Source organism: Microcebus murinus, chromosome 8, assembly GCF_040939455.1.
Source record: "Microcebus murinus isolate Inina chromosome 8, M.murinus_Inina_mat1.0, whole genome shotgun sequence".
NCBI lineage: Eukaryota > Metazoa > Chordata > Mammalia > Primates > Cheirogaleidae > Microcebus > Microcebus murinus.
Genome location: NC_134111.1, coordinates 1,174,226 through 1,201,519, shown reverse-complemented (window position 1 = coordinate 1,201,519; position 27,294 = coordinate 1,174,226). Strand labels below are relative to the sequence as shown.

General features: G+C 47.2%; 1 protein-coding gene across 4 annotated transcripts in view; it reads left to right on the top strand.

The window, feature by feature from the left end:
• LOC105869343 (serine protease 40) overlaps positions 1 to 26,692 on the top strand; it is a 31,036-nt gene extending 4,344 nt beyond the window's left edge. The window contains exons 1-6 of one of the 4 annotated variants that reach the window (XM_076005411.1): positions 552 to 861; positions 16,071 to 16,191; positions 19,600 to 19,794; positions 21,529 to 21,803; positions 23,138 to 23,313; positions 26,296 to 26,692. In XM_076005411.1, coding sequence (XP_075861526.1) covers positions 828 to 861; positions 16,071 to 16,191; positions 19,600 to 19,794; positions 21,529 to 21,803; positions 23,138 to 23,313; positions 26,296 to 26,613 — 1,119 coding nt within the window. In that variant the 5' untranslated portion in view covers positions 552 to 827 and the 3' untranslated portion in view covers positions 26,614 to 26,692. Of the gene's footprint in view, positions 1 to 551; positions 862 to 16,070; positions 16,192 to 18,898; positions 19,038 to 19,599; positions 19,795 to 21,528; positions 21,804 to 23,137; positions 23,314 to 26,295 lie in introns of those variants that run through there. The other 3 variants (XM_076005415.1, XM_076005414.1, XM_076005412.1) reach the window with 3 other exon arrangements.
• The last annotated feature ends 602 nt before the right edge of the window (positions 26,693 to 27,294 follow it).

Below are 27,294 nucleotides of genomic sequence, written 5' to 3'. Positions count from 1 at the left end.
CCCATATCCATCCGTCCTCGCCTTGGTGTGTATTTTTCTGTTCTTCGGCCCAGGCTTTGTCTGTCTCTGTATAGGTGGGCACTGGGGGTATCTGTACCATTCCCGGAGGCGGCAGGCCGGGGCCCGTGTGTAGGACGCTTAGTGGCATGCCCTCGTACGCAGCCTTTTTGGCTTCTGCGTCTGCCTGCCTGTTTCCTTTTGCTTCTAGGGAGTTCCCACTTTGGTGTCCCGGGGTGTGGACTACCGCCACTGCCTTTGGCAGTAGGATGGCTTCTAGCAGGTGGAGAATCTCGGGCTTGTGCTTGATCTCTTTTCCCTCTGCCGTGATGAACCCCCTTTCTCTGTAGAGGGTCCCGTTTATATGCACCGTCCCAAATGCATAGCGACTGTCGGTGTATATAGTCAGCCTCTTTCCTGAGCCCGGCGGAGTGCTTCTGTCAGCGCTATCAGCTCTGCCTTCTGAGCAGACGTTTCCGTGGAAGGCAGGCCGCCCAGATAAGCTTGCCCTGGCTATCGACTATGGCCGCCCCTGCATACCCGTGTCCCTCTCGGACGAAACTGCTCCCGTCCCTGAACCAGATTAGGTCGCTGTTCGGAAAGGGGCGGTCCTTCAAGTCTCTCCGGGCCATCTGGGTTTCAGCCAGGATTTCGAGACAGTTGTGCTCGGGTGCTGCTGATTCTGGAACAGGCAGGAGCGTTGCCGGATTCAGGGTGGCGGGGGCCTGGAACTCGATGCGAGGTGCATCCAGCAACAGTCCTTGGTAGTGAGTGAGCCTTGCATTTGTGATCCATCGCCCCGGAGGCTGCTTTAAAACCCCTTCTATGGCATGCGGAGTAGTGACTATCAGTCTCTGTCCCAGGGTAAGTTTATCAGCATCTTTTACTAATAGGGCCGTGGCCGCGATCACTCGTAAGCACGCCGGCCATCCGGCTGCCACCGGATCTAACTTCTTTGACAGATAGGCCACTGGTCTCTTCTAGGGCCCTAGGGTTTGTGCGAGCACCCCCTTTGCAATGCCCTTTTTTTCATCTATATAGAGGTGGAATTCTTTGGTGGGGTCAGGGAGCGCTAGAGCAGGTGCTTTTAGCATGGCCGTTTTTAGGACTTGGAAGGCATTTGCCATTGTCTCAGTTTATTCCCATGTTTGCCCTGTTTTGCATCTTTTATATAAAGGGCGGGCCTTTTCTGCGAACCCCGGGATCTAAAGGCGGCAGTAGCCTACCGACCCCAAGAATTCTCTTAACTCTTGGCTCGAGGTCGGAGTGGGTATTTGTAACACAGTCTGCTTCATAGCTTTAGTCAGCCACCTTTGGCCCCCTCTTATCTTATACCCGAGATAAGTGACTTCATCTCTGCAAATTTGGGCCTTCTTTGCACTGGCTCTATACCCCAGCTCGCCGAGTGTTTTAAGTAAGTCTTTGGTACCTTTTAGGCAAGTCTGGGGGTCAGGGGCAGCCAGCAGCAGGTCATCCACATACTGCAGCAAGGTTACCTCGGGGTGGTTGGCATGGTACTCACTCAGGTCATCCCGGAGGGCCTCGTTGAAGAGGGTGGGTGAATTTTTGAACCCCTGAGGCAGCCTGGTCTATGTCAGTTGCCCATAGACCCCTCTCTCTTCGTCCTGCCACTCAAAGGCGAAAATCTCTTGACAGCGTGTCGCCACAGCCAAACTGAAGAAAGCATCTTTTAGATCTAGAACTGTATACCAGGATAACGTGGGAGAGAGTGAGCTTAGCAGAGTGTAGGGGTTTGGAACAGTAGGGTGGATGTCCAGAGTCCTTGCATTGACTTCTCTAAGATCTTGTACTGGTCTATAATCTTTTCCTCTAGGTTTTTTTTACCGGCAACAGGGGTGTATTCTAAGCTGACTGGCATTTTTTGAGAATCCCACTGTCTAGGAGTCTCCGAATGTGGGGTGTTATCCCCGCCTTTGCCTCCCGGGACATGGGGTACTGTCTGACACAAGCTGGCTCAGCACCTGGCTTTAGTTCGATGTAGAGGGGCGGCCTGTGCTTGGCCCACCCCGTACCCCCTGTCTCAGCCCAAGCCATGGGAAATTCTCGGAGCCATTGATCTATACTGTCTCCCCTGCTCTTTGTGGGCTGGTACAGTCTATATTCATCCGCCTGTGTTAATGTTAGAACCTGGGTGACCCGGGGGCCGCTGAGGGGTCTGCCTTCATTGTCAGTTACCATTATCCCCCCTCTTTGAAGTGAATTCGGGCCTTGAGCTTGGTGAGTATGTCTCTGCCTAGTAGTGGTGTGGGGCACTCAGGAATGACCATGAAAGCGTGACTCACTTGTCCTGTTCCCAAGTCTAGTCTTCTCTGTGTGGTCCACTGATATAACTTAGTTCCAGTCGCTCCCCGCACCCAGCTGGTCTTTTTAGATAATTTCCCTTTATCTTGAGTTAGTACAGAATGTTCAGCCCCGGTATCTATGAGGAAGTCTACTGGATTCCCCTCCACCTGTAGAGTTACCCTGGGTTCGGGGAGGGGAACCGAACCCCGTCGCCCCTAGTCATCCTCTGCTTGACCCACCACCATGACCCCTTTAGATCCCCCCAATCCCTGCCCCCCTTTCTTCTTGGGGCACTCTTTTGCCCAGTGCCCATGTTCTCTACAACAGGCACACTGGTTCTTGTCAAGCCTCTCTCTCTGGAATCTGGGCCCTGCTCTGTTCTCTGATCTTTCCTCCCACCTTCTCTCTCTCTCGGCTAGCAAAATTTTAGCCATTTCTTTATTTGCTTTCTGCATCTCTCTAGCCTGAAATTTCCTGTCTTCTTGTCTTATCCTCTCTGTCTTTTCTTCTGATGTCTCTCTATTATTGTAAACTTTTTTTGCTACCTCTAATAGGTCCTGTAAGGTTTTCTCTCCTAGTCTATCTATCTTTTGCACTTTTTGCCTTATGTCTGAAGCAGCCTGATTCACAAAGGCCATCATGACAGCGGCCTTACTTTCCTCTGAGGTGGGGTCTATGGGGGTGTACTGCCGGAAGGCTTCCATGATTCTTTCTAAATATGCTGCCGGGCTTTCTTCTGGGCCCTGACGCACATCTCCTACCTTGGCCAAATTGGTTGGCTTTCGCGCCGCCATGCGGAGACCGGCCATCAGAGTCTGGCGGTAGACCCGGAGACGCTCCCTACCTTCAGCCTCATTGTAGTCCCACGGAGGTCGTTCAAGGGGGAACACTCGGTCAATGGTCTGTGGGTTTGTTGTAGGTCTACCATCTTCTCCTGGGACCAATTTCCTTGCTTTCCCCTGTATCCTTTCTCTCTCTTCTGTGGTGAAGAGCACCTTAAGTAGCTGTTGGCAATCATCCCAGGTGGGCTGATGCGTGAAGAGAACAGAGTCTAATAGGTTAATTAAATCTTTAGGGTTATCAGAGAAATTAGAGTTTTGGGCTTTCCAGTTATAAAGATCACTGGTGGAGAAAGGCCAATATTGGTAATTCTGTGTCCCATCTCCCCCCCGGGGTCCGACTGCTCGCAAGGGGAATGTTTTCACAGGCTCCGGGTCGGGGGTTCGACCCGTGCGCTGTCTGGTGCCATAGGCTGGCCCTTCTTCCCCTCCCACAGCACTTAGTTGGGGCGCTGTTGCCTGGGAGATCGTGGGTGCTGTCCTGGGGTTATAAGGAGGAGGGGCATCAGGCTCGGTCAGCCCAATCAAATCTGGGTAAAGGTTGGACTCCGGGAGCACCTGGGTGGATGGGGAGCCCTGCTGTTCTTTCTTAGTACTACCTCGCATAGTGAGGACCTCGGAGCACCCCTGGGTGGATGGGGAGCCCTGCTGTTCTTTCTTAGTACTACCTCACATAGTGAGGACCTCAGAGGACCCCCTAAAGGGCGGCACGAGTGCTTGCATCTAAGGTGGGGGATCTCGCACTAAATCCTGCCAGACTATAATGTATGGAATCTGGTCTGGGTGCCCAGGGTGCCCAAAGACTTTCTCTTTTACTTTTTTTTACCATGACTCTGTCAAAGGATCCCTCTCTAGGCCACCCGACATCAAACTTGGGCCATTCAACTTTACAAAGGGTGACTAGTTTGCCCCTCCTGATTTCCAGGGACAGACTACGGGCCCTTCCCCTCACGTCCTTAAAGTGACCTGTTAGGAGAGAGAGAGGCGTTGTCATGGCTTGCCCCATGGTTGTGGCGGAGTCCTAGGGCGCGGGCCCCCCTCAGGGCTTAGGCTGGGGCAGGATTCCTCTGAATCTACTATGGGCAGGTGGCGGTACCGGCCCTGGCCTAGGGCAGAGGCCTCTGGGGTGAGGATCCGACAGCAGATGACACAACGGGGACCTTTGGCCAATGCTGGTCTGCCCCGGATCGTGGCTCTAAGGTCCTCCTCTGCTCCTCTTCGCAGGTTTCCTAAATTGAAAATCTTGCTCTCGAGACCCATGCACACTCTCACTCTCCCCGGTGGTAACAAACAGTGATGACAGACAAAACGTGATGACAGACAAAACAGACAACAGAAGCTAGACAGATTACAAGAGACAATGCCCTAACCTTGTCCGGACTTCCTTTCTCCGAATTCCTCCTGGCCCCCGCCTCTGGCGGCGAGACCAGTACCGGAGTCCTCCCGGAGCCAGAGGACGTCTCCGTCTGGCTCTGACCGGCGACCCTCCAGCGCGTCCGCCTAGGTCCTGTGCCGGCTTAGCAATCCCGGGAATCGTTCCTCGTCCTACTACACACTCGGCTAGTCCGGGTGTGGGGTCTCGCTCACTCCTCCCTCAGCTTTGTGTTCTGCTCAGCGGATTGCAGGGGAGCCTTATCCCGGACGAGCCCCCAAATGTTAGGGACCGGCTTCCTGCACCCCGCCAGGCAGACGAACAAAGACACCAAGGATGCAATCACTCAAGAGGAGTTTTATTTTCTGGCTAGCCAGGGTCCAGGCCCTAGAGTGCCAGCGCAGTGGCCGCTCTTACAGGCAAGGACCCTGACCAAAGCTGGGGCTCCCCTTTTATCCCCCCTCCCTCTTAAACACCCGCGCTGTACAAGCTGATTGTGCGTGTTAGTCTTTAAAATAATTGGTGGACTGGTAGCCTGCCGGCGGCAAAAAGGGCTTTCTCTCTTATCTGGCCCCATACCTATGCGTCCAGCTGCAAGCAAGCGATTCTCAAAAGCAAAAATATATATTTAGCCAATAGCTCTACCTTTGGGCTCCAAGCTAGCAGTTTCCAGGAGCCGATTACTCCTCCCCTGGGCCCATTTTCTGTTATCCGGGCTCGCACAAGTGAGCCAGCAGCTTTAGGGTGCAATCAGGCCCTTACACTGCACTCCCCTGGGAACGGCTTGGAGCAGGGCAGGCGGCGGCGCCCTGACACGGACAGGCGAGTCGTGCGCTCCCCGTGCGCGGCCGGGCTTTCCGTGGCCCCAGGCTCCTCGGCTGCACACTGAGAATGCTCATCGCTGTGAGCTGACGTGGGAGGCGCTGGGCGTCTGCCCCGGACCCGCCGCCCTCAGAAGCTGCCCAGACGGTGGGTGCGAATTCCCTGCAGCCCAGCCTCTCCACAGCCCTTTTCACCTCCCGACTTTCCCAGAAGAGAATTCTCCTGCAGCCTCTCAGGGTGAGGCCGCCTTTGTCCTCAGACCCACCAGCCTGGTGTGCCCTGGCCCTCCCAGGGTCACCCCGCCTCCTGTGCCACCCGCGCCCTCACAGCCCTCTGCAGCGTCTGCAGCCTCCTCTCCCCACCCTGCTCACTCCCACGGAGCTTCCCCACAAAACGCGCAAGCTTATCCTCCACACCTTTGGCCATATGGGGAGGGCATCTTACTTGTTTTGTTTTCGGTTTTTTAAAATTGTAGTAAAATATACATAACATAAAGTTACCATTTTAGCCAGTTTTAATTGTACAGTTCATGGCATTAAATACATTCAGACTGTTGTGTATCCATCCCTACCCTCCATCTCCAGAGCTTTTTCATCTTCCCAAACTAAATCTCTGTACCTGTTAGACATGAATGCCCCATTCTCCTCCTCCAGCCCCTGGCAACCACCATTCTACTTTTTGTCTCTAGGAATCTGACTACTCTAAGGTGCCTCATATAAGTGGAGTCATACTGTATTTGTCCTTTTGTGGCTGCCTTGTTTTACTTAGTTAATCCATGTTGTACCATGTGTCCGAATTCCATTCCTTTTCAAGAGTAATAATTCCTCCTCATTATATATGTATACCATCTTTTGTTTAGCCATTCATCAAACTCTTGGCTGTTGTGAATAATGCTGCTATGAACCCGAGTATACAAATATTTGTTCATGTCCCTCTTTTCAGGTATTTTGGGTATATACCTAGAAGTGGAATTGCTGGATCATGTGGTAATTCTATGGTTAATTTTATAAGGAACTGCTACTTCTTTTAGGAACTGTCATAATTCTGTGTTTAATTTTTAAATTAAATTCTATTTTTTTAATTAAAGAAATATTTTAGAGGCAGGGCCTCACCCAGGCTGGAGTGCAGTGGCCTGATCATAGCTCACTATAACCTCAAACTCCTAGGATCAAGTATTTCTCCTGCCTCAGCCGCCTGAGTAGCTAAGACTACGCAGGTGCATGACACTTCACCCAGCTAATTCTTTTTTTTTTTTTTTTTTTTGAGACATAGTCTCGCTTTGTTGTCCAGGCTAGAGTGAGTGCCGTGGCGTCAGCCTAGCTCACAGCAACCTCAAACTCCTGGGCTCAAGCGATCCTCCTGCCTCAGCCTCCTGAGTAGCTGGGACTACAGGCATGCACCACCATGCCCGGCTAATTTTTTATATATATATCAGTTGGCCAATTAATTTCTTTCTATTTATAGTAGAGACGGGGTCTCGCTCTTGCTCAGGCTGGTTTTGAACTCCTGACCTTGAGCAATCCGCCCGCCTCGGCCTCCCAAGAGCTAGGATTACAGGCGTGAGCCACAGCGCCCGGCCTCACCCAGCTAATTCTTCTTCTTCTTTCTTCTTTCTTCTTTCTTCTTTCTTCTTTCTTTTTCTTCTTCTTCTTCTTCTTCTTCTTCTTCTTCTTCTTCTTCTTCTTCTTCTTCTTCTTCTTCTTCTTCTTCTTCTTCTTCTTCTTCCTCTTTTCTTCCTCTTCCTCTTCCTCTTCTTCTTTTTTCTTTTTTTTTGTAGAGACAGGGTCTCACTATATTGCCCAGCCTGGTCTTGAACCTTAGCCTCAAGTGATCCTCCTGCCTAGGCCTCATAAAGTGCTGAGATTATAGGCACGAGCCACTGCATTGAGCAAATTTTATGTCTAATTATTGAATTCTATGTTTTATTTTTTGAGGAACTGTGATTCAGAGCATCTGCACTGTTTTAGAGTCTCAACAACAGAACACCGGATTCCAATTTCTCTCCATCCTCACCAACAGTTGTTACTTTCTGGTTTTTGATGGTAGCCATCCCAATGAATGTGAAGTGGAATCTCCTTGTGATATTTATTTGCATTTCCTTAATGATTAATGATGTTGAGCATCTTTTCATGTGCTTATTGGCCATTTGTATATTTTCTTTGGAGAAATACATATTTATGTCTTTTGCTCATTTTTGAATTGTGTTGTTTGATTCTTGTTCAGTTGTAGAAGTTTTTAAAGATACATCCTTATCAGATGTATGATTTACAAATATTTTCTCCCATTCTGTGGGTTATCTTTTTCACTCTGTTGATGGTATCCTTTGATGCACAAAGTTTTTAATTTTCATGAAGTCAAATTTATCTGTTTTTTATTTATTTTGTTGCCTTCGGTGTTGGTGTCATATGAAGAAAATCATTGCCAAATCCAGTGTCATGAAGCTCTGTCTGTTTTCTTCTAAGAGTTTTATAGATTTAGATCTTACATTTATGTATTTAGTCCATTTTGAGTTAATTTCTATATATTGGGTAAGGTAAGGATCCAATTTATTCTTTTGCATGTGGATATCACAACACCATTTGTTGAATGCCTATACTTTCCCTGCTATCAATAGTGTTGACACCCTTGTCAAAAATCATTGAACATATATGCGAGGGTCTATTTCTGGGTTCTCTTTTCTATTCCATTGGTCTGTATGTTTGTCTTTATGCCAGTAAAATACTGTTTTGATTACTATAGTTTTGTGGATAGTTTTAAAATTTAGAAATGTGAAATCTCCAAAGTCATTCTTCTTTTTACAAGATTGTTTTGGCTATTCAGGGTCCCCTTAAGATACTATATGAATTTTAGGATTGACTTTTCTATTTTTGCAAGAAACACTGTGAGGATTTTGATAAGGATTGCATTAATTTTTACATCACTTTAGGTGGTATCAACATCTTAATAATATTGTCTTTCAATCCATAAACATGGGATATCTTTCCATTTATTTTTGTGTTGTTTAATTTCTTTCAACAATGTTTTCAATGTACACATTTTTCACCTCCTTGATTAATTTTTGGTATATTGTATTTAATTTCCCTTTGTCTCAAGATAATTTGAATTTCCATGTGATTTCTTCTTTAATCCATTGATCATTTAAGAGTATGCTAATTTCCACATATTTGTGGATTTTCTAGTACTTTTGTTATTGATTTCCAGTTTTATTCTATTGTGATAAGACAGAACACTTTGTATTATTTCAATCTTTAAAAAATTTATTGAGACTTGTTTTATAACCTAACACATATCTATCCTAGAGAATGTTCCATGTGCACTTGAAGAAAAATGTTCATTCTGCTATTGATGATTGGTACAATGCTTTGTATGTGTCTGTAAGGTATAGTTGGCTTATAGTGTTGTTCATGTCCTCTGTTTCTTCACTGATCTCTTTCTGGATGTTCTATCCATTTTTAAAAGGGGGGCATGAGGAAGTCTTTATTTGTCACTTTAATTCTGTCCATTTTGCTTCATATTTTTGGGGGCTCCCTTATATGCATATATGTTTATAATTGTTATATCTTTGTGATGAATTGACACTTTTATCAATATATAATGTCTTCTTTGTCTCTGTAACAATTTGTGATGCAAAGTCTATGTTTTTCTGATATTAGAATAGCCACCGAACTCTCTTTTGGTTACTATTTGCATGATATAGCTTTTTCTATCCTTTTACTTTCAACATCATTGTGTCATTGATGAGACTCACTTTAAAGTGAGTTTCTTTTAGGCCACATACAGATAGATCTTTTCTTATCTATTCTGCCAATCTCTACCTTTTAAATGAAAATTTTAATCCATTTACACATAAAGTAATTACTGATAAGAAAGAACTTACTTCTGACATTCTGTTATATTTATTTTATTTTCATATCCTTTTTATTCCTCAATTTTTTATTACTGACTTATTTTATGCATAATTGACTTTTTGTATACCACTTTGATTCCCTTCTCATTTTCATTTATGTGTATATTTTAGTTATTGCCATTTTTTTTAAGAGATGAGGTCCCTCTCTGTCCTCCAGGCTCGAGTGCAGTGGCACTGTCATAGCTCACTGCAGCCTCGAACTCCTGGGTTCAAGCAATCCTCCTGCCTCAGCCTCCTGAGTAGCTAGGATGGCAGGCATGAGCAATCACACTCAGCTAATTTTTAAATTTTTGTAGAGACAGGGTCTTGTTATGTTGCCCAGGCTTATTTTCTTAGTAGTTACCTTGAGGGTTGCAATTAACATCTTAAGCTTATACAGTACGGTTTGGATTAATACCAATGTGCCTTCAACAGTATATAAAACTCTGTTCCTAGACAGCTCTGCTCTCTTCTTTTATATTATTATATTATTGTCATATATCTTTTTATATTATGTGCCATTAAAATTGATCTATCATTATTGCTTTACACATTTGTCTTTTAATTTATATAGGAAAAAAAAAGCAGAAATACAAACCAAAAATACAGTATGTTGACTTTTTAGTTTACTTACATAGTTACCTTTGTTCATGTTCTTTCTTTCCTTGTATGGCTTCGAGTTTCTGACTAGTGTCTTTTCATTTCAACCTGAAAGACTCCGTTTAGCATTTCTTGTAGGGATGTCTGTTTGCGATAAATTCTCAAAGCCTTTGTTTGTCTGGGAATGTCTTACTTTCTACTTCATTTTTGAAGGATAGTTTTTCTAAATATACAAATCTTGGTAGACAAGAAATTTCTTTGCTTACAACAGTTTAAATATGTCATCCTACTGCCTTTTGGCCTCTGTGGTTTCTGATGAGAAACTGTCTGTTAATCTCATTACAGATCTTTTGTACATGATGAGTTGCTTTTTTCTTGCTGCTTTCAAAATTCTCTATTTGTCTTTGTCCTTTGACAGTTTGATTATAATATTTCTCAGTGTGAACCTCAAGTTTCTCTTGCTTGAAGTTCATTGAGTTTCTTGTCTGTGTAGATTCTATTATCAAATTTGGGATGTTTTCAGCCATTATTTCAAGTATTCTTTCTGCACTTTCTCCTCTCTTTCTGGAACTCCAATTATATACAGTTTGTTGTATATGCTTATTATTTAACCACCTCCCAAAGGCCCCACTTCCTAATACCATCACATTGGTGATTAGGTTTCAATATATGAATTTTGGGGGAATACAAACATTCAGATCATACCATATTTTCTTCCCCAGCCTCCTCTTTCCCATGCTTTTTGGTCTGTCTGTTCCTTGTCTCATCTTTTTTCCCTTGCTGGAGGTAGCTCCTGCTAGTATATGTGTCTTTAAATGCTTTTGACAAATGCCACCCAGGAGGCCACTCTAGCCCTGAGAATGTTTCAAATCCCTCCAGGAGCAACCAAACAGGTCAAAACACACAAGCACAAAGGAATTCTTTGAGAGCAAGGTCCATATTCTGACACCAGCAGGCTGCACCCAGAATGCAGGCTGCTGTCCCATGGCCAGCACCATGCTGGGGCATGGAGATGGCAGGTCAGTATGTCAGACCACAGCATATGAGAACCAAAATTTAGCAGCTTCCTTCTTCATTAATTATTCCCCTGGTTGTTGTAAATTTTTTATTAGATTCCAGAGTACCAAAAAAGTAGTTTCTGACAGATTTTTGCCAGTTAATCATTGCCTTAGTGGAGGAATTAGAGAGTTGAAGTTAAGGATCCGCTATTTTTAGTCTCTTTGTGTTTTGCTGTTGACTTTGTTCATATTCTTTTTGTAATTTATTGCTGATTATAATTTACTGTAGTTAAAGACTTTTATCCTTTGGCACTTCTCCAACTTATTTGAAAGGAAGAAATTTTTTCATTGTAATGAAGACTGAAAAATACAGTTGATACTTGAACAAAATGGGTTAAAGTCCACTCGTGGATATTTTTTTGCCTCTGCCACCCCTAAAACAGCAAGACCAACCCCTCCTCTCCCTCCTCTTCCTCAGCCTACTCAACATGAAAATGATCATGAGGAAGACCTTTATGATAATCCACTTCCACTCAATGAATAGTAAATATATTTTCTCTGCCTTATGATTTTCTTAATAACATTTTCTTTTCTCTAGCTTACTTTATTGTAAGATATAATATATAGTACATATTACATAGAAAATATGTTAATTGACTATTTATATTATTGGCAAGGCTTCCAGTCAATAGTAGGCTATTAGTATTTTTTTTTATTTCGGCATATTATGGGGGTACAGATTTTAAGGTTTCAATAAATGCCCATTTCCCCCCTCCCCCCACAAGTCTGAGTCTCCAGCATGACCATCCCCTAGATGGTGCACATCTCACTCATTATATATGTATATGCCCGCCCCCCTTTCCCCTGCCCAATACCCTATTACTGCAGTACCTATGTGACCACTTAGGTGCTGTTCAGTTAATACCAATTTGCTGGTGAGTATATGTGGTGCTTGTTTTTCCATTCTTGGGAAACTTCACTTAATAGTATGGGTTCCAGCTCTAACCAGGAAAATATAAGTGCTATATCACCATTGTTTCTTAGAGCTAAATAGTACTCCATGGTATACATATACCACATTTTATTAATCCATTCTTGGATTGATGGGCACTTGGGCTGTTTCCACAGCCTTGCAATTATGAATTGTGCTGCTATAAACATTTGAGTGCAGGTATCTTTTTTGTAGAGTGTCATTGGATCTTTTGGGTAGATGCCCAGCAATGGCATTGCTGGATCAAATGGTAGATTCACTTGTATCGCTTTAAGGTATCTCCATATTGCTTTCCACAGAGGTTGAACTAGTTTGCAGTCCCACCAGCAGTGTAGGAGTATAGAATTTTTTTATTTCCATCTTGATTTCTTCATTTATGAGGTAATCATTTAGTAGGAGGTTGTTTAATTTCCACGTTTTTGTGTAGAAATGTGAGTTTCTGTTAGGGTTGATTTCTACTTTTATTCCACTGTGATCTGAGAAGGTACATGGTATGATTTCTATTTTTTTAAATTTCTTGAGATTTACCTTGTGTCCTAGGATATGGTCAATCTTAGAGAATGTCCCGTGAGCTGATGAGAAGAACGTATATTCGGTGGATTTTGGGTAGAATGTCCTGTAGATGTCAGTCAGACCCAGTTTTTCCAAGGTTTTGTTTAAGTCCATTATTTCTTTATTAATTTTCTGTTTGGAGGATCTGTCTTGTGCCGTCAGTGGGGTGTTGAAATCTCCAGAGATTATGGAGTTGCTATTAATCCATTTGCTTAGATCCAGTAAGGTTTGCTTTATGAAACTGGGTGCACCTAAGTTGGGTGCATATATATTTAAAATTGTTATCTCTTCTTGTTGAAGAAGTGTGCCCTTCACCATTATATAATGACCCTCTTTGTCTTTCACTACTTTTGTTGGTTTAAAAACTAAATCGTCGGAAATTAAAACTGCCACACCAGCCTTCTTTTGGCTTCCACTTGCCTGGAATACTGATCTCCACCCTTTTACTTTTAGTCTATATGCATCCTTGCAGGTTATATGTGTTTCCTGAAGACAGCATATACTCAGCCTGTATTTTCTTATCCATTCAGCCAGCCTATGTCTCTTGAGTGGAGAGTTTAAGCCATTCACATTTATTGAGAGAACTGATAGGTAAGGTAGATTACTGTTCATTCTGTTGGGTTGGATGTTGTTGCTATGATTTCTGTCTTGAGCCATTGTATTATCTGGCCTTTAATCTTTGGGTTTTGGTTGTTTTTATATTCGTGAGTTTTTATTATGGTGTTCTGTGCGTAACACTGTTTTGAGTACTTCTTGTAGGGCTGGTTTTGTCTTGGTGAATTCTCTGAGACTTTGCTTGTCTGAGAAGGTCTTTATTTCTCCTTCATGTATGAAGCTTAGTTTTGCAGGGAATAAGATTCTAGGGTGGGCATTGTTTTGTTTTAAAAGAGTGAGAATGGGGCCCCAGTCTCTCCTTGCTTGTAAAGTCTCTTTAGAGAAGTCTGGTGTTATTCGAATTGGCTTTCCCTTGTATGTCACTTGCTTCTTTTGTCTTACAGCTCTTAGAAGGGCCTCTTTAGTTGATATTTTGGTCAGTCTGATGACTGCATGTCGTGACGTCTTCCTGTTTGCACCAAATCTCCCAGGGGTCCTCTGAGCTTCTTGAACTTGCATATCGAGATTTTGAGCAAGGCCTGGGAAATTTTTCTCTATTATATCTTCAAATAGCTTGTCCAACCCTTGAGTGTTGTCTTTTTCCCCTTCTGGTAACCCTATGACCCTCACATTAGGTTTCTTCATATAATCCCACATCTCTTGTAGGCTTTACTCTTTTCTCTAGTTTCTCTGCTCTATCTCTGTGATGGTTTTATTTAGTTGGAGGGTGTTATCTTCAATCTCTGAGATTCTTTCTTCTGTTTGATCTGCCCTGTTCTTGAGACTTTCCACTGTATTTTGTAGTTCCCTGAATTAATTCTTCATTTCCAGGAGTTCAGTTAAACTTTTCTTCATTGTGTCTATTTCTTTAGTGAACTTTTGTTCTAGGTCCTGGAGGCTTTTTGTGGTTTCTTTATGTTGGTTATTGAGTTGTTGTTGCAGCTCGGTGAGTGTTCTTATGATCCACATACGAAATTCCTCTTCTGTCATTTTGATTGCCTGATTTTGGTTGGTGTCCGTTTCTAGGGGGCTGGTGCTCCTCTTTGGGAGTGTGTTTTCCGTTTGGTTCTTCATATTTCCTGAGTTCCTTCGCTGATTTCTTCCCATGTTGGTCAGTTGTGGTTTCTTTCCTTTAGGTTTTTGTTTGGGTATTCACATGCCTGTTTAGTTTCTGAGCCGTTAGGTGGTGTCTGTGGTTGAGATTCAACCTGGCTATTAGTATTAATAGTTAAGTTTTAGGCCAAAATTATATGCAGATTTTGGACTATACTAGGGCCGGCGTCCCTAATTGTCTCAAGGTTCAAGGATCAACTGTATTCCTTTTAAACTGTTTATGGCTTATTTAGTTCCATTTATCTCTGTTTCTTCTTGATTGGCATACTGTGTGAGGTAAGGATTTTATGTACCCTCCATATAAAGTTTGTTACATCATTTAAAATGTCAGACTGAGAGGAAATTGCTACTATATTTAGAGCTGAGAATGTTTCTAATCTAGGATATGTAAGGAGTTTTCACAAATCCATTTTTTAAAAAAGACAGGAAGCCCCAAAGGAAAATAAGCAAATTGGGATAGGTGATTTGCAGAAGGGGTGATTCAGCAATCTGGGTGAAAAACCCATAATAAATGCTCAGCTTAATTAGTAATCAAAAATCGCATATAAAAATGACAGTGAAATACCATAGGATACCCCTCATTGGCAAAAAAATAAACAGTCTTGTAAGATTAGGTACTAAAGAGGATGTGGGAAGCCTGCAGGCTAGCTGTACTGGTGAGATGATAAATGGGCACACTGAATCTGGAAAGCAAGCTAGACATATGTGGTGAAATCAGCACACTACTGGAAATACACTCCAGAGAGTTTCTCCTGGAGCAGCGCAGGTAGAAACATACAAAGACATTCCACACAGAAGGGCATAAGCAATAAATTGCAGAACTTAGAATTAATTGAAGTATGCATCTAATTATTGCAACATCTGTAGACTTCCCAAAACAATATTGGTGAGTAAATAAGAAGCAAACAGGGAACATGGACAAAAAGTTATGTAAGCAAATTTGAATTAAGGAGTGTCTATGCAACGGAGCAATGAAATTACAACCAAGGATGGAGGACACCCAGAACGCAGCCCTGGCCTCATGAACAGAGGTGTCAGTGACTGAGGGCTGTTCCACTGTGTGCAGATTGATTGTATTTGTCTTCATCACGTTTTGATCTCTCTTTCCTATTCATGCAAAGGAGACAATAGCTTAGCCAGTTTCACATAAATTTTGTGTGGTCTTAAGCTTAAATTTTGCAAGGATAAGTGTGCATAATTATTTCTTTTCAATATTTTTATAGAAAGTCTCTAATATTTCAGATGAATTCAGAACAATGTTTTTAAATTCTTCTCTAAAATATAGCAATTGTGATTGCAGCTATAGTTCATAATAATTATCAATTAATTTATGAGTAAATGACCTTCACAGAAAAATTTAGTTGTTTCATATATATCTGTGAAGCACTATAAATGTTCTTTTATGGATTTTGAAGATTTCCTGTCAAGGTTAAGAAAACATTAAAAAGTGAGAAAAAGGAAGGGAGGAAGGGAGCGGGAGAGGGAGGGAGGGAAAACAAACCAAAATACAGTTTAGAGAGTATAAAAGGATCAAGTATTTTTAGAAAGGTAGATAAAAGTATATAACTTACAGACACAAACATTGTTCCATATGTGTGACCTTGAGGGTCTTGTGCCTATGTTTATTCTGATTCTTTTCATAGTACTTTAACATTGCTAATTTACTTTTCTGCTTCTTCTGTTAGAAATTTGTTAGAGACTAAGACCCTCCACATTCCAACGACTTGTCCTGACTTGTCCTACGCACAGAAAATAGCCTAAGATAAAAATAGCACCCAGCCCTCCAGCTATAGTTCCGAGAAAAATGCATTACAGCTTTCGGTGCCATTGAGATGCTGATTGGGGCTATTAGCCCACACCCAAGCCTCATCATCCCCCCACTCTATTTTTCTGTTTCTACTTCCTTGTTTTCTGTATATAAAACCTACTAAAAATCCAAGTAAAGTAGACCTTGACAACCCTTTGCTTGGTCTCTTTTCTTTCTCTCGCCCATCTCTTTCAGGCACGGTCCCCCTCGCCCCCGCGAGTAACAAAAAGTCCCGCGAGTCAAGACAGAAATTGAGCTTTTTGAATGAAAGTTTTATGTTGCATCAGCAGAATCTGTCTCCGGGAGACTGTGGCAGGTAGAAGTCTAAGACAGCTCTCCATGACCCACATCTTGTTTAATTCCTCCCTGGATGGGGAGGGATTGTGAATATGGCGGGCTCTCACTCTCATGATTACATTAGTTATACCACACTTTAAGAAAGGAAGATTATTGTTTGAGGAAGGATGATTGTCCTTCGTAGGCTTGACCAAATCATCGGATTCTTTTATATCTGGTTATAGAAGTCACAGACTAGAGAATCCAGAAATTCAAAGCCCAGGGAAGATTTGATATATAGGATCCTGCCACCAACCCTGGGAGGAGGAAGAAGGCCTGTGGCAAGAATGGCCTCCAGAAGTTATAAGTGGCTCCCAATAAGCAAATAGGCACCTCAGTCATTCAACTGCAAGGAATCGAATTTGGCCAACAACCTAACTGAGCTTGAAAGCAGATTCTTCCAGAGCCTCCAGTGAGCATGCAGCCAGTCAATACCGTGAGCATGAGACCCTGAACAGAGAAGCAAGCTGAGCTGTGCCACACTCCTCACAGTGGAAACTGTGATAATACATTTGTGTTGTTTTAAGCCACAAGGTATGTGCTAATTTCTTGCACAGCAATAGAAAGCTAATAGGAATTTTGCTTCCAGGAATGGGCTGCTGCCATAATAAACACTAAAATAATGTGTCAATGGACCAGGCACAGTGGCTCATGCCTAGCACTCTGGGAGACCAAAGCAGGAGGATCACTTGAACTCACGAGTTTAAGATCAGCCTGAGCAAATGCAAGATTACATCTCTACTAAAAATAGAAAAATTAGCTGGGCATCGTGGCATGTGCCTATAGTTCTAGCTACTTAGGAGGCTGAGGCAGGAGGATCGCTTGAGCCCAGGAGTTTGAGGTTGCTGTGAGCTGTGATGACACCACTCTGCCAGGGTGACAGAGTGGGACTGTGTCTCAAAAAAAAAAAAAAAAAAAAAAGTGTCAGTGGCTTTGGAACTGGGCAGTGAGTAGAAGCTGGAAGAATTTTGAGGAACATCATAAGGAAAACTTAAATTGCCTTAGAGAAAGCCTACATTTCCTTGGGCAGACTATGAGTAGAAATCTGGACTTCAAGGATGCTGTCAATGAGGGCCCAGAAGGAAGTGAGGAGCAGGTTTTTGGAAATGGAGGCAAGTGAGGTCCTAACTAAGGATGTCATGGCAGAAATTGCATGCTGTTGTGTGAGGAGAGCAAGCTGTCAGTGGATCTTGCACACATGGCTGAGGAGACTTCTAAGCAAAGCTTTTGAGGTGCTGCCTTGTTTCTTGCTGGTTATAGCAAAGTTTGAGAGGAAAGAGAGCAATTGAGGGGAGAACTGTTAAACAAAAATGAACTAGGACTGGGTAGTTTTGAAAATTCTCAGCCTCTCCAGATATCAGAAGATGGTAGAAGTCAGAGAGGGTTGCTGAAACCATGGCAGAGAGAAAAGGCTGAGACAGACCAAGATGTCAGAATAGCCAAAGAGTTTTGAGTATTTCTCCCAGGTCTCCTCAGTCACAACAGAGGGCTGCTAGGAGGCTGTCATCCCAGCAGGAGGGATTACCTCAGACCTGTGCATGTGGCTTTGTCTAATGAAGTGAAACCTGGTGAGACCCACTGACGAGGACCATAAGCTTCGGAAACACTCCCAGCTCATACTAACAGGAACAGAGAAAGTACGTAAGGAAAGTGGGACTTCAAAATTCTACTTGCAGAAAGCAAGCTGACAGACTGACTCAGATGCAAACATGTGCTACTTGCTGTAATAAAGGAAGGATAGTTAAGAATTTCCAAGGGACCGAGCTGAGAGCCACAGAGAATTTTTTCCCCAGGCCTTAAAACCTAGTGGAATTTGCCCAGTAGGATATAAAAACTGCCAAGGACAAGGAGCTCCTCCTTACTGCCACTCTTCCCCACAACCTCTTTTGGACAGGAATGTCTACAACTGTTATCCTGTGCCCAGCCCATAGGAGCTGTCATCCATTTCATAGGTCCACAGGTGGGGAGGGGGTGCGCCACAGCTGTACTTGATGGATTACAGCTAGGAATCTCATGCACACCCCATGTAGAACATTTAGATGATGAGATTGTGGATTTTGAGCTGATGGGATAAAGATATTTAGATTTAGATGATGAAATTTTGAATTTTGAGTCTATACTGTAATGGGATTAGACTCTTGGAAACCTTAGGTGCAGTGAATGCATTTTGCATTTGGGAGGGACATGAGCTATTGGAGGCCAAGGTTGGGCTGTGGTAGGCAGAACTCCTGGCGCCAGGCCCTTATATATTATAATTCCCTCCTGTCGAGTGTTGGGGGGGGGGACCTGTAAATACAATGGGCTATCCCTCCCATGATTATGTCATGCTGTGTGGCATGCGGGAGTTTAAGAAAGAAATACAATATAGTCCTTGGTGGGCCTGACCTAAGCATGTGGGCTGGCAGGGTCACAGAGTGCATTGACTCTGGAAAGCAAGCTGGAAATATTCGATGGCATTCCTTAAGCATCTGCCCTCTGACCATTACTGTCTGTTTCTCAGCATACTCCTCGACTGCCCTAATGTCTCCCACATCAACCTGGGGGCCTGGCGGGAGGGGCTCTGGGGCTCCCGCGGAGGCTGCCACAGCAGACCTGGGCTCCCGCGTGGAGGCTCCCCACGCCCAGTCCGGTGCTCCTGGATGGAGGCGGTTTCCCGGCGATCGTGATTGGCCGCGTGCCGCACTGTTCGCTCCGCCCGGAACACAGGCGCTGACCGCTGGATGGGGGGCAGCGGGGCGGGGCGCTCAGGCCGAGGCTGGAGGGGGGCCTGTGTGCTGGTGGCCGCCCTAGTCTGGCTGGGCTTCCTGCCGGTGCATGCCCAGTCCAGTGAGTGATCTCCCACCTCTCTCGGGTCCCTCCCCTCCATCTGCCCGACACCTGCTCGGAGAACCTCCGTGGAGCCAGGCTTGTCTCCTGGGGCCCTGGAAGGGGGTGTGGGAAGCCTGGCCTCCGTGGCCGAGGCTGGAGGGATCTGGCGTCCCTCTACCTGGGGGCCTGTCCTGCTAGGATCCCACACACCGTCTTCATTGGAAGGATGGCCAGGCCCAGGAGCGTTGGGCAGAGAGATGGTCTGAGGAGGGAGGGCACAAACCTTCATCAGTGGTCCTGAGCTGTCTGGTGGCTTCTGGAAACCTTCTGGCACTGCACGTTCACACAGGCCTGTGCTCCTTAAGTAATAAGGCTGGGAAGAGCCTGACCCCTTGCCCCCTCTGCCATCTCCCCTGGAGTTGCTGTGGGCTGCTGTTCTCTCTCCCCCTCATCCAGTGGGGCTTTGTCACAGGGGCCTTGGAGATTTCCCAGGTGCGAAGTGAGAGGAGGTGGGCCCTAGGTCTTGTCAATGCTGACAGTGGGGCCACCAAGGGCTGGGTCCTTAATGCAGAAGCCTCAGGGCTGGGGTTGTCTCCACAGATTGTGGGAAAAGTGCAGCCATCGGAGGGTCCCGGGGGAAGATCTTTGGTGGCCAGAAGGCAGGGCCTGAACGGTGGCCATGGCAGGCCAGTCTGCTCTACGAGGGCAGGCACATCTGTGGAGCCGCCCTCATTGACAGCAATTGGGTCGCCTCCGCAGCCCACTGCTTCCAAAGGTGTGTCTTCCCTCCTTGGGGCCCCCAGTCGCTGCGAAGGTGGGCAGGAGAGAAGAGGGGAGGGTTCCCGGCCATTTCTTTGTGGGCTTTGCCCTGGGATAGCTGCTGCCCCCTTCTTGAACACCACCGCACACACTACCTGGAGTGTCTCCCTGCTCATGGCGTGCCACTCTCCTGACCATCACCTCCTAGGCAGAGCACTTGTACCTCCCCACTTCACTCTGGGATGCCCCATCCCCACCCACCCCACTCTGGTCAATCTGCCAGGATGATGTGGTTGTCTCCATTACATGCATGTACTTTTCAATAGCTAAATCCAAATTAATTCACCTTAGCTGTGGTTATTAATACAGAAAAACAGACGTTAGTTTCAAAGTGACCACCTCCAGTCCACTCATTATCTGCCATAAACCTTAGGAACCAAACCAAACTCCTATTCCCACACAAGATGGGCTTTGCTTTCTCCATCTTGCCCAACTCTGGTCCCATGCAATCTCAGTGGACCTCAGTCTCCCCTTGTGTAAATAGTAGCGAGTATGTCATGTCCCTGGCCACACACTAACACAGGCTTCCCAGGGCCGAGGGAGCAGTGGTCAGAACCTGTGTGAACAGACTTCCTGCCCCTCCAGCCAGGGCTTTCCACAGGCCACCAGGGAGTGCTTACTGGAGGCTCCCCTGGGTCCTGGCTCCCACACACTCTGGCCTGTTCTTGTCTGGAGGTACCCTGGAACTCTGTGTCTAGTCAGCATTTCTAGAGAAGTGTGCCTGGGAAGAGCTGTGGGCACCACTGTCCCTGCAGCCCACAATGAGGGATGAAGCAAATGGCCTCTGTCCTGGGGCCATCCTGCAGATGGGCAGAAGACTGGGCTGCTGTGCCCAGAGGGAGTGGGGAGGACATCAGGCTCCAAGCCAGGCAGCCAGGGCTGTGGCATAGCTGGCTTTGAGACCCCCTTGTGGGTTCCATTCATTTATTCAACACCCCTGAGTGCCAGGCCCCATATAAGGTGTACTGTGGGGGACATAGAGGTGCAAGACCCACCCTGAAGCTTTTCATCCTGTCAGGAAAGTGAGACCCTAGCCCAGCTCCCATGGCAAACCCTGAAAGTATGTCAGGGAGTTGCCATGGAGCTAACCGGAGCAGGGGCTTGGAGCTGGAAGGGTCTTGGGGGACATAGATTCAGGTATATGGGCTCTAGGAGGAGGACTACACAAGCAGGAGATAGAGGTTGGAAAGTCACTCGTGTTCTGGAAACAAGGAGTTCAGTTCCAGGTACTCTACAATTACCTGTGGAGCACCTGTTGCCAGGTGGAGGGCAGCCCTTGGAGAGGACATGTGAGGGCCAGGGAGGAGGGATAGGTCAAGCTGGATGGAGAGATGGGGTCTTTGAGAATCACTGCAGGCTATGGGGCCTTAGGAGTGTTCTAGTGAGAGCTGGGAATGAGGCATGTCTCCTCTCCTCTAAAACAAAGACATGCAGTTTGATACGTCCCTGGTGTTTCTTGCCAGCATGAATATTCTCTACTCCTTTGATTCTGGGGCATGCTGGAAAGCCATTGGAAACCTTCTGAGGACAAGTGTCATGAGGTGTGACAGGCAGTCAAGCCCACCTCAGGAGACAGGCTAGCCAGTATTAGGAAGGGAGAGAGAGATGCCTGGAAAGAAGGTGTGGTCTGGTTGCCAGCTAGGCGGTGGGGCCGGGGCTCAGCCAGCACTCAGAGGAGCCTCCCTGACAGGTCCTCTAACCCATCTGACTACCGGATCCTGCTTGGGTACAACCAGCTAAGCCGTCCCACAGAGCACAGCCGGCAGATGACCGTGAAGAAGGTCATTGTCCACAAAGGCTTTGACAAGCGCCACCGCATGTCAGACGACATCACCCTACTGCAGCTACACCGGTCTGTTGATTTTTCCCCTCATATCCGCCCCGTCTGCCTCCCAGAGTCCAACATGAAAATGCCAGAGGAGACATCTTGCTGGATAACTGGCTGGGGCATGATTACCGAGGACAGTGAGTGGCACAGGGCAAGTGACCAAGCTCCCTTCCAGTCCCTCCCAAGCTTCACATGACTTGTCATGGCTCAGAAGGCCTGAGCATCTCCAACTTAGGGATCAGGAACATGGGCTCTCTGACTCTGTGGTCCTGAGCAGCACTGATTCCACCCTGACTCCAACGTGTATTTATGGCTGGAGAACATCTTCCTCTGGGAGCCTTGCTCTCACTCCTTGCTCAGACTTGCCCATTCTTCCAGCTTGCTGGGCTTATCTGTTTGTAGACTCAGAGAGGAGAAATGTTGAGCAAAGATTTTTGCATGAGGGTGAATGCTTTTGATTTAGGAAAATATAACAGTGAGTGAGGAAAAAAGTAGCATGAAGATTTGGCCTGACTTGTAGAGTCACGATGTGGCAGGTACCTCAGCAGAGGCACTCGGGAGAGGACTTTCTTTGACGTGCAGGCCAGAGCCAGCCTCCTGCTCCTGGCCACTGAATGTCACATGACTCTAGTTATTAGAATAGCCAGCCCTCTGAAGACAACCTCCTGGCATGCTCAGTCACTCTCTAAGAACCTGGGCAAGGAGACTTCTCCAGGACCGGTGGCAGGGGGGAGCTGGAGCTGGGAGGAATGTCACTGGCTGGAACACCAGCCACAGAACAGAAGCCACTGACATCACTGAAAGACTCAGCCTCCAGTTGTCCTTCCCTCTCTGAGCCCTCACCTGACCACAGTTCCTGGGCCTGGCCCCAGGCTGAGGTCTACCCTATACCAGCAGCCCCTGCAGACACATGAGGGCCCCATAGGACAGGGGTGAGCCATCGTCCAAATGCTGCTCCTAGTGGGAACCCCAGGCCAGACCTGTGAGCGAACTCTAGAAACAACCTAGGTGTCCACAGTTGCTCCTTGAGGCAGGGCCATGTCTGATTCATCATCCTGCTCAAGCCCACCTAGTTCCTGCTAGGCATGCCCCATCGCTGCTCCCCACCCCCCAGGCCAGCATTCCCAGCTTCCACCCTCCCTGCCTCCGCTCTGCCTCTAAAAACCAGCCAGAGGGTTTGTTTGTGATACAAAGAGGACCCTTCAGCTGTGTCCCAGTGTGCTAGGGGTGGGGGGACAGCCCAATTCCAGGCCCTGGCTCTGAGGTCCACCTGTTCTAGGCCCTGAGGTAACTCTTCCTCCCTTCCTTGCTCCCATGCCACACCTCCCTCCCTCCAGCCGCCCTCCCACCACAGGTCCCTCACTCTTGGGCTCTGGAATCTTCTCCCTTCCTCTTTGCAGCCTCCCATGCAGCTGGGGAGGGAGCGGGCTTCTCTCCAGGCTGCGCCCACATCTGACCCCTCTTCCTGCAGCTTTACTGCCTCCGCCCTTTCAGCTGCAGGAAGGAGAGGTTGGCCTCATACCGAATGAGTTCTGTAAAAACTATTTCCCATCTGAAGATTCCAGCAGCAGCTCTAGCAGAGCCTATGGTATCCGTGACGATAATGTGTGTGCTGCGGACCTTATTAATGGCAAGTCCATCTGCCGTGTAAGTACACCCCGTCCTTCCCTTGGTTCGGCTGCCTCTCTTCTCCTGTGCTGTCCCTGTCCTCCCTCAGTGTCGCCCCTTCCTGAGCCAAGCCCAGCCTGATGTGTCAAAACTGGAAGGACAGTAGCCCTTGCAGAGCATGGGTCCATCTCACCTGTTTGCCTCGTGTTGTTTAAAAAAACTTGTTGGAGCACAGCATACACAGACGAGGTCATGCTTTATACATGTACTGTTTGATGAGTTTTTAGAGATCGACACACTCATGTATCCAGCACCCAAAGGGTCCCACCACGCCCCCTTCCTGACTCTGACTCCCCCAACTGGCTTCTACTGTGACTCCATGTGGGGACTTTATCTGAATGGAATCACGTGGAATGTGGGGTTTTACCTCATCTCTTCAGTAAATATTATGTTTGTGAGATTTACCCATCTGGTTTGCAGTTTGTGTTGTTCATTCTTACTGCTGTATGGTAACCCCCGTGTGGACACATGAACTTTACTCACCGTTCTAGTGTTGGTGGAATCTGGCAGTTTCTGTTGAGGCCATTGCCATGCATTGCTGTGACCCTCCTGGTACACGTGTTTTAGAGAACAGGGGTTCACACTTTAGTTGGCGTCGCCCTGGCAGTGAAATTGCCTTGCTACGAGATGTGGGGGTTTGTCTTTTGTGGATACTCCGAGCAGCTCTCCAGCCTGGCTGTGCCGACTTGCACTCCTGCTGGCCGTGGGTGAGAGCTCAGTGTGCTCCACACTGCTGCCCGTGCTTCAGATTGTCTGTTATTTTCAATTTAACCATTGCATGTGACTTTTAATTTGGTTAATCTCTCCAGAGACTAATCTTATCTTCATGAGCATTTTTCATATGTTTATTGCCTTTTTGTAAAGTGTCTATGCAAGTTTTTATTTATTTTTTCTTTTTCTTTTATTTTTTATTTTTTTATTTTTTGGGGGGACAGAGTCTCACTTTGTTGCCCAGGCTAGAGTGAGTGCCGTGGCGTCAGCCTCACTCACAGCAACCTCAAACTCCTGGGCTCAAGCAATCCTGCCTCAGCCTCCTGAGTAGCTGGGACTACAGGCATGTGCCACCATGCCCGGCTAATTTTTTCTGTATATATTAGTTGGCCAATTAATTTCTTTTGGGGTCTCGCTCTTGCTCAGGCTGGTTTTGAACTCCTGACCTCGAGCAATCCACCTGCCTCGGCCTCCCAGACAGAGTGCTAGGATTACAGGTGTGAGCCACTGCGCATGGCCAGATTTTAGCCAATTATAAAGTTTTCTGCCTTTCATGTTGAATCATAGGAGCTCTTTATATATTGTAGATGTGAGTCCATTATTGGAGATATATATATATATATATATATATATATATATATATATATATATATATATGTTATCATGAATGTCTTCTCCACTCTGTGTACTCTTTCCATGCATGGTGGGAACACTGAGGCCCAGAGGGGAAATGGTCATCCCAGAGGGCCAAAGTGGAGTGTGGAGAGGCCTTGCCCTCCTCAGCTGAGCCCCTGGTGACCTCCTATGGCCTTCTTTCCCTCTCTCTTCCTGCCCTCCTGCTGTTCCCCCTCCTTGGCCATCCTCCACAGCTTAGAAACATTCTGCCCAGTTCCCATTGTAGAATGCCCTGCAGGCACCCTTGATGCTCCCCGCAGCCTCCCACCCGCCCTGATCCCAGCTCCCCTCCCAGAAGGGCTCACCCCAGGGTGTCTGCACATGCCCTCTCGTGCCTCCTGGATCCTGTTCTTGCTCCACCACTCTGGCAGGCCTTGGTGCAGCATCCTGGTGTCTCCCACTCTCTGCCTTGAGGGGCCTCCTTGCTGCACCATACTAAGACCTCACCACTCGCTACTCAGCCTGCTTCTCTTGCCTTGCTCCATTTTTTCTGTAGATGGAGAGAAAGGGTCAGGTGTGGCAGGTCCTGTGTGCTGACCACTTCCTGCTGGCCTTTGCCAACCCTTACCCTACAGTCATGTCCTGATGGTCTCCGTGCCCTGCCACTGGCCCTGCCCCTGCAGTCCCAGAACCATCCATCCTTTCAGAATCTGCACCAGGTCCCTTGCCGGCCTGCTGAGCATCTTCCATGCACCCTCCTGAGGCCGACAAGGGCTGTGGGCTAATCACAGTCAGACCTTGCTTCTCCCTCCAGTTTTGGCTCAGAGTTGTTCTCCAGTGGTCCAGTTAGAGCATCCCATCCTGGGCCCTTCCCACCTGCTGCATGTCCCTGCTCCACACGCCATGTCTCTGGATGTGTTCAAGTGGACGTGTCACCTTGGCATCTCCTGCCTCGATATTGCCTGTACACAGAAGGCTTGGTCATGTTTATTCGACAGATGGCAGTAGGGGCCTCCTTTTCAGCCTATGCATGGCAGGTGTTCTGCCCCTGATGGCAAGGACCTCCCCACCCTGGAGCCCTGCCACACTTGCAGTCCCCAGAGCTCTCCTAGGACACCCCACCACCACTGCCATGCACAGCACAAGCAGTGCCTCTTTTCCCCTAAGCATATCCCACAAGTTGGCCTTTTCTAAATAATCTCAACCAAGAAATGGAGGGGACACTAGAGACCTTGATAGGTCAAGAGCAAAGGTGCCAAGGGGTGTAGTGCTGGGCTGATGATTCGGCAGCACCTTGCCACCCCTGGCACCGCAGGCGGTGCCTTCACCTCCCTGGGGTTCGGAGGGCAGAGAGTGGATGTGTATTCCTATGGGTCTGTGACCGCCAGCCTGCAGGGCTGCCCAAGGTCCTCGGGAAGCTTCCTGGAGTGTGGCTCCTGGGCCCCATCCTTGAGATTTTGATCCAGGAGGTGCCCCTTTGTCTGGACCTTCAAAATCTCCCAGGTGACTCTGATGAGAGCCACCTGCTTAGGCAGCACAGGCACCTGGCACACACTTTGCTTCCCACACCCCATCCTGAAGAAGGACAAGGTTCCCTTCCATCCTTTGAACAATGTGTGTCCTCTTTGTCCTCAGGGAGATTCCGGGGGCCCCCTCGTCTGCTGGCTGAATAGCACCTGGTTCCTGGTGGGGCTGTCCAGCTGGAGCCTGGACTGCCGCATTCCCATCAGTCCCAGCGTCTTCGCCAAGCTCACCTACTTTGCCAACTGGATCAAAGAGAACAAGGTGAACACACCAGAGCCCGAAAATGCCCCGACTCCTCCTGAGGAGAAGCCCCCAGCCCTGGGCGGCAACCTGTCTTCTCTGGGCACCGTCCACAGGCCTGGGGTCTGCATGGCCCTGGTGTCCTCACAGACCTTGCTCCTGCTGCTGGGTTTCCTCAGAAGCCTGTGACATGTTTCCACCTCTGGGCTCTCCTGTCCTTCTGAGGCTGTCCCTGTCCAAGGCTGAGAAAATAAAAACAACCAAAGGAGCCTCTTTCTCCTGTTTCTTGACTGTGGGAGCAACTCCCATGCCCCACTGCACTTCTAGCCCCTGGGGCCAGGGAGGTTGTGTGGGCACTTAGTCACTCTCTTCAGGGAGCTGGGCCCCACAGACGCAGGCCCCACTCCTGCCCTTGAGGCATGCAGTCATCCAGAAACATGGGGCATGGGCCTCGCCACATGGAGGAAACTGCCTGTCCTGGAGCTGGGTGAGTCACACCAGGTCAGGGATGAATAAAAGTCTCCGAGGCCCACAGGTCCCAGGGGCTGTCTGTGGGAGGTTGCAAGTAGACTGTGAGGTGCCCTGATGACCACACTAAGTGCCAAACTCTTGGATCAGCACTCAGCCTCCAGCCCTGTATCCATAGTGCTGCCCTCTCCCCCTGCAGAGGCCTGGGCCTCAGCCCTGCAGGCTGCTCCAGCTTGGGGTGGTTGAGGCTTGGCTGACCCAGGACTTGTTGGCTGAGTACTGAACCCATAAGTCAGAATCTCAGCTATTCCCCACAAACCTGTCTGGGTCAGGTTTGTATCCTAACTAGTCAGTGGGACTTTCAAAGGACCTTGCACCACAGCTGCCCATTCTCCTACCTGA